Raw genomic sequence first — 10,073 nt, 5'->3', positions numbered from 1 at the left:
AAATTAGACACGTGTGCAACACCTGGTTATCATTAATGAGGAAATGCTTTGCCTCAGTATGGCTTCATCAGTCCATACAAAGGAGAATGGTGAAGAACAGATACCCAAGTGTTCCCTCCCCTATCCCATCCTCCCCTTTTTCCATTCCTCCTCCTCCTCCCCACCCCTCCCTTTTGCCCTTCCTCTTTTTGGCCTTTGGGATTTCTCCCACAGGCGAGCTAGTTCCTAGGTAGGGGAAAGGACACCGGGGTCCATCCCATTCCATTGAGGTTCTTGGTGGTGGCGTAGTTTGCCGTGGAATCTGGATTGCCTGGGGATGTCCCGATCCCTCTCCGGTATCCCGGAGTAGCTTTGGGTGTCTTTCAGGCGACGGGTGTATCTCTGGAAACCACCTTTCGGATTCCGGGGGTGGTGGCCGAAGGAGGTATGCTTTGTGGCGGATATGCGGCCGCCCTCTCTTTTGTCCACCGAGGTAGCTCGGCAGATGTGAGGTTGCTATCCCGGATTGCTGGTTTACTGGCATGAAGGGTAGGGTATGGCACGGGTTCCATGCTGCATCTGCGCTACTAGCGGTGCTGAGGTCCTCTTGGGCGCAGAGGGAGATTTCCGGCCCTTTCATTCCTCCTGGGAACTATTCCTCCCCACTCCCCCCTTTTTTTTATTCTTTTTTTTGTTTTTATTTTCTTTTCTTTTTTTTCTTAAAAACAAAAAGCAAAGGAGTAACCTAACCATGGAGAACCCAATCCATGAACCCACTACCCCCGGGCCCCTTCTTGATACCGCACCCCATTCTGACCCTGCCTTGTGTTTAGACCACTCTTTGGACACTCCTGATGCCCCTGTACCTCTTGCTGGTGCTGTTTCCTCACCCGCTTCAGGTACCGGGGCTTCGACTGACTCCTTCGATTTGTCTGACCTCCGCTCTCCTTTGACTATGCTTCCGGCTTCTCCCTCTACGGTACGGCAATTTTCGAATTGCCCGCCCATTTCATGCCGGACCAACTCCGGTCCTACTCCTAAATGCCAACATCAATCTCCTGATGATGCTCCTTTGTTACCTTCCCATTCTACTCGGAAAAGACCGACACGTCAAGCACTCCCTCTCCACGCTCAGTTTCGGACCACACAATGGACTAAATTCTTTACTTTAAGACCGACTTCTTCTTCTGCCTACCTTTCTGACCATAGTATTGGCAAAGCGCTTTTGTGTCATGTTGGTAGAGATATTTCATTTCATGCTCTCAAGAGCGGTACGCGCATCGTCACTGTCCAGAATGCCACCCAAGCTCATGATCTTTCTCTCCTTTGGAATATCGATACTACTCCTATCACTATTGAAAAACATCTTTCTCTCAATTCTTGTAGTGGTACTGTCATTCTGCCCCATACCATAGTCCAACAGAATTTCCAGTCATGTGGCAATGACATTTTTGAACAGCTGGAACTCCAGGATCTCCCAATCCTCAAAGTAGACACTTATGTCCTTCCTGCCCGGGGGCGGAGACGTTACCCTTGCAATGTGGCTCGTTTAACTTTTGACAACCGAGAACTCCCGTCCTCTGTATATGTCGCGGGACATCGGTTACAAGTTCGAAAGGTGATACCTACACCGCAACAATGTAGAAATTGCTGGCGTTTTGGTCACCCAGCGAAATATTGCAGATCTATGGCCGAATGCCCAGTCTGTGGTGCCGACGACCATTCTAATACATCTTGCAGTCAACCTCCATCTTGCCTTAATTGTAATGAAGCTCACCCTTCATACTCCCGCCGTTGCCAGGTCTACTTAAATGAACGTGAAATCCGTTGCCTCTAAGAGGCAGAAGGTCATTAAATGAACGTGAAATCCGTTGCCTCAAAGAGGCAGAAGGTCCCCCTTGTGCTATGGCAGTTACTCATCTCCGCCTCCAAGGGAGACTACCCAGTGTTTCTTATTCTCGTATTTCCAAACATCCCCCCACTTCTGGGGTCCCATCTTCTGCAGCCTCCTCTGTTGTTACCCCTCCCATAGCCACTCCGGCATCTAATCCTTTTGCTGTCCTTGGCTCTGACGTCCCGACTACAACTCAGTCTGTTCTCACATCTTCGCGTCCTTCCTCACAAGCCCCAGTATCGACAAGACCTCGTACGACACCTAATACCAATCGCCCCTCTACTTCTCAGAAGTCCAAAAAATCCACATTGCTCAAATCTTCTTTGCCCCTTCCTTCCCTTCTTCCACCTCCACACTTTACCTTTCCAGTCTCTGTACCTAGTTCTTCCCCTCTCTCTGGCTCTATTACAAGTGTGGAGATCCACCCTCCTCCTTGTACTATGCCTTCCACCCCCATCCCCTCCCAGGTTTCTGCCTCTTCTGTCCCCCCCACACTTCATCTCCAGTCCCTTACACTCTTCCCTCCCCCTCTACTTTGGTACAGTCCATTACTGTCCCAATCTTTACTCACCCTCCTCCTTCTATCTCCAATATGGTCTCCCATACATCTTTGAATTCAGAAACACTTGAAGCTATTTCAGAATATATTGCAGAGACTAAACCTTCAATGGACACTGATTCACTTCCTGTTCCTTCTCTTCCCTCTCCTCCATCTTCACAACCCCATTCTTCGCAACGCTCCGTTCCTTCGCTACTTGAACGTCTTCCAATGCCACCACACGTTGACTTTTCTAACCCCTCTAGTCTGTAGGTGCCTTTACCTACAGATTCCTGGTATTTTCTTCATCGCCAATCATGGCCTATTTACAGTGGAATATCCGCGGCCTCAGGGGTAATCGGGGTGAGCTTCAGATGTTGCTTTTCAGATTTTCCCCTGTTGGTGCTTGCTTACAAGAACCAAAATTACACTCGGCTGTCTTCCAACCTATCTCAGGCTATAATTTATTGTATTCTTCGGATCCTTTCTCAGATGGGACCTTTAATGAAAGTGCCCTTCTTCTACGCAATGATATTCCGTACTGTCAACTATTTGTCCATACCTCGCTGCATTACACTGCAGCCCGTATCCACTTGAATAAGTGGTTTACAATATGTTCTTTATATCTCTCTCCTTCTTGAGCATTTTCTATCCCAGACTTTGCCTTTCTTGTTTCATCCTTACCACCACCACTTCTGTTACTTGGTGATTTTAATGCCCACCATTTCCTCTGGGGGGGGGGGTCTCATTGTGACTCACGTGGCATCCAGTTGGAGGCTTTTCTCGCCTCTCACCCCCTCCATGTTTTAAATACGGGTACTCCCACCCATTTTGATCCTCATACTCATACTCTCTCTTGCATCGATCTATCAGTCTGCTCTTCCTCCACTGCACTAGACTTCACCTGGTCTGTTCTACCGGACTTACATGACAGCGATCATTTTCCGATCATTCTTACTTCTCCTTCCTATTCACCACCTTTCCGTAGCCCTCGCTGGCAATTTGATCGGGCAAATTGGGATCTTCACTCACACCTCACTGCTTTTAGTGAGGTTCCTTCTCATCCTCCATTGATGAGCTCCTACACATCTTCTTGACGTCAGTTTATACCGCAGCTTCTCATTCTATACCCCAAACCTCAGGCAGGCATTCTCAGAAGTGCGTGCCTTGGTGGTCTCCTGCTTGTGTTCGTGCAGTACGTTTGAAACGTGCTGCATGGGGCAGGTACCGGTACAATAGAACCGCTGAGAGACTTCTTGATTTTAAGCAGAAGTGTGTGATCGCTCGCCGTGTCATCCGTGAAGCTAAACGCACTTGTTGGTGAGACTATGTTTCCACCATCACCTCTGCTTCTTCTATGAGTGCAGTCTGGAAAAAAGTGAGGAAATTGAGTGGTAAATACTCTCCTGACCCGGCTTCTGTTCTACGGGTCGCTGGTGTTGATGTAGCAAACTCTCTCGACATTGCCATTGAACTTGGCACACATCTGGTCCGTATTTCCCGAGGACTCCATCTATGCCCCTCGTTTCTTTCCTCAAAGTCTGCCAGAGAGTTAGTACCCTTGGACTTTTCTTCTCTCAGAGAAGAACAGTATAATGTGCCTTTTACACTTCAAGAACTGGAGGCAACGCTCTCAGCTTGCCGATCATCGGCAGCTGGGCCTGACGACATTCATATTCGTATGTTACAACATTTACGTCGGTCAACCCTTGTAGTCCTCTTATGCCTCTTCAATCTTATTTGGACACAAGGAGTTCTTCCCCAGCTGTGGAAATCTGCCATTGTTTTGTCTTTCCGCAAACCGGGTACTACAGGACATGATGCCTCCCACTATCGTCCCATCGCTCTTACTAGTACAATTTGCAAAGTGATGGAAGTCTCGTAAATTGACGTTTAATGTGGTATTTAGAGACACACAACAGTCTCTCCGCTAGTCAATATGGCTTTCGTAAGGGTCGTTCTACCATAGACCCCTTACTACGCTTGGATACGTATGTTCGTAATGCCTTTGCGAATAATCACTCAGTTATTGTCATATTTTTTGACCTTGAGAAGGCATATGACAAAACTTGGAGGTATAATATTTTGGCCCAGGCCCATTCCTTAGGCCTCCGAGGCAATCTACCATCCTTCCTTAAGAACTTTTTAACTGACAGACATTTCCGTGTTCGAGTCAATAATGTTCTTTCCCCGGACTTCGTCCAAGCTGAAGGTGTCCCTCAGGGATGTGTTCTAAGCACAACACTTTTTCTCCTTGCTATAAATGATTTGGCCTCTGTTCTTCCACCCAATATTTGGTCATCACTCTCTGTTGATGACTTCGCTATTGCTTGTGCAGGCGCTGACTGTCATCTTATTGCAGTTTCTTTCCAGCATGCGGTCGACCGTGTTTCCACTTGGGCCACCACGCATGGGTTTAAATTTTCAAGTACCAAAACTCACCAAATTACTTTCTCTAGACGCTCTGTTATCTCCGATCATCCTTTGTATCTCTATGGCTCCCGTATCCCCGAACGTGATACAGTCAGGTTTCTATGCCTTCTCTTTGACCGTAGGTTATCCTGGAAACCTCACATTACCTCTCTGAAGGCAACTTCACAGCCGGCTAAACCTTCTTAAAACCCTTGCTCATCTTTCCTGGGGAGCTGATCGTCGAACTCTGCTTCGCCTACATTCAGCCCTCGTTTTATCGAAACTCGATTATGGTGACCAGATTTATTCCGCGGCCTCTCCTGCTACTCTCTCTAGCCTTAACTCTATCCATCACCAAGGATTACGTTTGTGCCTTGGTGCTTTTCGCTCTTCCCCTGTTGAGAGCCTCTATACAGAAGCGAATGTTCCATCCTTGTCTGATCGCCGTGATGCCCATTGCCTTCGCTACTATGTACGCTCTCACGATCTACACAATCCTTCCATTTATAGAATGGTCACCGATATTAGTAGACATTCTTTATTAGTTCGCCGCCCCTGTTTGCTCCATCCCTTTTCTCTTCGCCTACATTCACTCTTGTCTTCCCCTCAGTTACCACCTTTATATGTTCATGTAGCATCTCACTTTTCCCTACCCCCCTGGGAAGTTCCAGCTGTTCGCGTCTGTTCTTTCTCACTCCCTTGCTCGAAAGCTCAACTGCCTACGGTGGCTTCCTGCTCTCTTTTTCTTGATCACTTCCACTCCCATTCTCATGCCACCGCTGTGTACACAGATGGCTCTAAGTCTTCAGACGGCATCGGATTCTCAGCAGTGTTTCCGGACAGCGTCGTGCAGGGGCATTTACTATCTTCAGCTAGCATTTTTACTGCTGAACTGTATGCCATTCTTGCAGCACTTATTCGTATCCCATCTATGCCTGTGTCATCATTTGTAGTAGTCTCAGACTCCCTTAGTGCTCTACAGGCTATACGAAAATTTGATACATCTCATCCCCTAGTTCTCCGTATCCAACTTTGGCTATGCCGTATCTCTACCAAACATAAAGATATTGTTTTTTGTTGGGTCCCTGGTCATGTTGACGTACAGGGCAATGAACAGGCAGACACTGCTGCTCGGTCAGCAGTACATGACCTACCAATTTCCTATCGAGGTGTTCCATTTCTTGTCTATTTTGCTGCAATAACTACCCACCTTCGCACCCGTTGGCAACAATGTTGGTCAACTCTGCTCGGTAACAAACTTCATTCTATTAAACAGAGCATAGGTTACTGGCTGTCTTCTTGTCATCAGTGCCGAGGTTGGGAGACCACTCTCTCCCGCCTTCGCATTGGCCACACTCGTCTTACTCATGGGTATCTCATGGAGAGGCACCCTGTTCCTCTCTGTGAGCAGTGTCAAGTTCCAGTATCGATTAGCCACATTCTGTTAGACTGCCCTCTCTATCAACGAGCACGCAGAATTTACCTCCAACGTCGTCTTCGTTCTACTACTGTCTCTTTACCTTCCCTTCTTGCTGATGGACCCTCCTTTAATCCTGACTCTCTCATTGACTTCTTGACAACGACTGATTTACTCCACAAACTCTGATAATACTTTTCGCACTCCCCTCAGCCCTTTCTAGTTCAGTCTCTTGCTGCCCTTTACCCTTTCACCATCCACTACCCCGCTGTTATCCGTAACCTATTACTCATCCATCTCCCTTTTGCCACCTGATTCCCTTGCTTCCTTCCTGCCCTGCAGCGCTGTATAGTCCTTGTGGCTTAGCGCTTCTTTTTGATTATAATAATAATAATGCACTTGTGTTTAATTTATGAACTTGTCAGTTCTCTGAACCAGTCAATTACGTTTTCTCTAGTCCAACACCAGTTACCTGGGAATAACTGTAGAAAAATATTCCTTTATTATGCCTTCACTCTATAGCTATTCATGACCCTTGTGGGTTTAGTTCTTTTTATTATAATTCTAGTAATAATATCATTCATTCTAAAAATGGCGTTACACGAGAATGGGAGTGTTGCTCTTCATTTATTCTTCTGTACTAACATTGTTATGCTACAAATTTGTACAACTTTAATGTTTTTTATTTGAAATACTCATTTGTACTTCATGTTGTAATTTGTTTACTGTAATTTTTACCAATGAATATATCATTGATTAGTTAATCTTAAGTTAATTTTAAGCCTGCCCATAATGTTCTGCATACAAGGGGCTTTTGGCATGTACACCCGATTACTATATTTCTTTGTACACCTATGTATCATGTCCAAATAAAAAATAAATAAATAAAAACTTGTATAACTTGTACACAATGTATGAGTATTTGTATTGTGAAATAATTATTATAAAAATATTGTGAGGTAAAAGTTTCACAAACTCTTACAAACATACATGAATGAACTAAAATTGGACACGTATTAATACACATTTATTTTGCCTGACCGAGTGATCACCCACCACTCGTTCAGTTTGTGTTTTTACATTGAACTCCGTGTATCTCATTCTCTCTCATTTACTATTTCGTTGACTAGTTGGCTCTCGTTGACGATGGCATCTAAGCTTAGTCATAAGCCTCTTACTTTAAGTACCAAGTTAGAAATGATTAAACTTAATTAGCTGACTTTTTTTGGGGTATCCTGGGTTCTCTACACGTATGCTGCTATGTATGATAATTTATGTAACTGTATTTGTGAATACCTGAATAAACTTACAAAGTATGTCAATGGCTGAGATAGCACATAAGCTTGGTTTGGTCCGTCAAACAGTTAGTACAGTTAAACTGGAGTTTAGCTGGAGAGAGTTCTGGGGGTCAACGCCCCCACAGCCCGGTCTGTGACCAGGCTTCATGGTGGATCAGGGCCTGATCAACCAGGCTGTTACTACTGACTGCACGCAATCCAACGTATGAGCCACAGCCCGGCTGGTCAGGCACTGACTCTAGGTGCTTGTACAGTGCCTGCTTGAAGACAGCCAGGGGTCTATTGGTAATCCCCCTTATGTATGCTGGGAGGCAGTTGAACAGTCTTGGACCCCCGACACTTATGTTGTCTCTTAACGTGCTACCCCTCAAGGAAGGTTCCTTGATATTGGTGAGGGGCTCTTGATTTAGGGAATTGGATCTGTGCTCCAGTTCCCCAAATTAAGCCTGAATGCCTTCCACATCCCCCCCCAGGCGCTGTATAATCCTCCGGGTTTAGCGCTTCCCCCTTGATTGTAATAATAATAATCTTAATGTGCTAGTGACATACCTGCTTTTCATTGGGGGGATGTTGTATTGTCTGCCAAGTCTTTTGCTTTCATAGAGTGATTTTCGTGTGCAAGTTCGGTACTAGTCCCTCTAGGATTTTCCAGGTGTATATAATCATGTATCTCTCCCGCCTGCATTCCAGGGAGTACAGGTTCAGGAACTTCAAGTGCTCCCAGTAATTGAGGTGTTTTATCTCCGTTATGTATGCCGGGAAGGTTCTGTGTACATTTTCTAGGTCAGCAGTTTCACCTGCCTTGAAAGGTGCTGTTAGTGTGCAGCAATATTCCAGCCTAGATAGAACAAGCGACCTGAAGAGTGTCATCATGGGCTTGGCATTCCTAATTTTGAAGGTTCTCATTATCCATCCTGTCATTTGTCTAGCAGATGTGATTGATGCAATGTTATGGTGCTTGAAGGTGAGATCCTCCGACATGATTACTTCCAGGCCTTTGATGTTAGTTTTTCGCTCTATTTTGTGGCCGGAATTTGTTTTATACTCTGAAGAAGTTTTAATTTCCTCATGTTTACCATATTGGAGTAATTGAAATTTCTCATCATTGAACTTCATATTGTTTTCTGCAGCCCATTGAAAGATTTGGTTGATGTCCGCCTGGAGCCTTGCAGTGTCTGCAATGGAAGACACTGTCCTGCAGATTCGGTTGTCATCTGCAAAGGAAGACATGCTGCTGTGGCTGACATCCTTGTCTATATCAGATATGAGGATGAGAAACAAGATGGGAGCGAGTACTTTGCCTTGTGGAACAGAGCTTTTCACTGTAGCCACCTCAGACTTTACTCTGTTGACTACTACTCTTTGTGTTCTGTTTGTGAGGAAATTATAGATCCATCTACCAACTTTTCCTGTTATTCCTTTAGCACGCATTTTATGCGCTATTATGCCATGGTCACACTTATCGAAGGCTTTTGCAAAGTCCTTGTATATTACATCTGCATTCTTTTTGTCTTCTAGTGCATCTAGGACCTTGTTGTAGTGATCCAGTAGTTGAGACAGACAGGAGCGACCTGCTCTAAACCCATGTTGCCCTGGGTTGTGTAACTGATGGGTATCTAGATGGGTGGCAATCTTGCTTCTTAGGACTCTTTCAAAGATTTTTATGATATGGGATGTTAGTGCTATTGGTCTGTAGTTCTTTACTATTGCTTTGCTGTCCCCTTTGTGGAGTGGGGCTATGTCTGTTGTTTTTAGTAACTGTGGGACAACCCACGTGTCCATGCTCCCTCTCTATAGGATGTGAACAATAAGGAGAAAGTGCTGCAGGATATTAATAGTGCTATTCCAGCGACCACTAGTAAGTTTATTCAGGTATACACAAATACAGTTACATATAACAGCATATGTGTAGAGAACCTAGGATAACCCAAAAATGAAGTCAAAGTAACTTTTTACTGACATGGTAAAACTTTTACACTGTCACTCATCTCTCACACTCACATTAATATTTTTAGGTAACAAGTGTACGAGGTGTTTTTTACTTTTTATTGTGTTTTTTAATGCCCAGTCATATTGTCTGAGTCCTACTTTTACTGGGAAATAATCTCCCACTCTCCTAAAATGCTCTAACCTGAGCCTCACTATCCTCATAAACACTCTTTACTGATTTCAGTAACCTACCTCCTATTCCATACATTTGCAACATCTGCCACATTGCCATTCTTTCCATCCTGTTATACACCTTTTCCAAATCAAATCCTCTTTACCCTAATCTAAATGCTATTCACTTATATGTTTCACTGTAAACACTTGGTTTACACCCCCCCCCTACCTTTCCTAAAGTCTCCTTGTTCATCTGCTATCTTACTCTCCATCTTAACTCTTTCATACCATACACTTTAGCAGGTATACTCAACAGACTTATTCCCCTATAATTTTTACACTCTTTTGTCCCTTCTGCCCTTATACAGGGAAACTATGCATGCTCTCTGCCAATCCCTAGGTACCTTACCCTCTTCCATACATTTATTAAAT

General features: G+C 44.8%; 1 protein-coding gene across 2 annotated transcripts; it reads left to right on the top strand.

Moving 5' to 3' along the window:
• Positions 1-480: 480 nt before the first annotated feature.
• LOC138852896 (uncharacterized) lies at positions 481-7,497 on the top strand. 2 transcript variants are annotated; one of them, XM_070086480.1, is made up of 2 exons: positions 481-1,826; positions 1,871-7,497. In XM_070086480.1, the coding sequence occupies exon 2, from the start codon at positions 5,335-5,337 to the stop codon at positions 6,427-6,429; it is 1,095 nt and encodes a 364-aa protein (XP_069942581.1). In that variant the 5' UTR covers positions 481-1,826; positions 1,871-5,334; the 3' UTR covers positions 6,430-7,497. The 2 variants fall into 2 exon arrangements, with proteins under 2 accessions (XP_069942581.1, XP_069942580.1); XM_070086479.1 differs by having other exon boundaries at positions 1,871-4,833.
• Positions 7,498-10,073: the final 2,576 nt, after the last annotated feature.

This window comes from Cherax quadricarinatus, chromosome 18, assembly GCF_038502225.1.
Source record: "Cherax quadricarinatus isolate ZL_2023a chromosome 18, ASM3850222v1, whole genome shotgun sequence".
Taxonomy (NCBI): Eukaryota; Metazoa; Arthropoda; class Malacostraca; order Decapoda; family Parastacidae; genus Cherax; species Cherax quadricarinatus.
Note: the sequence above shows the minus strand (reverse complement) of the source record. Positions and strands in the feature narration are given on the sequence as shown.

Excerpts from the sequence above, each read along its gene's own strand:
- LOC138852896 (XM_070086479.1), top strand. The coding sequence starts at position 536 with ATGGCACGGGTTCCATGCTGCATCTGCGCTACTAGCGGTGCTGAGGTC.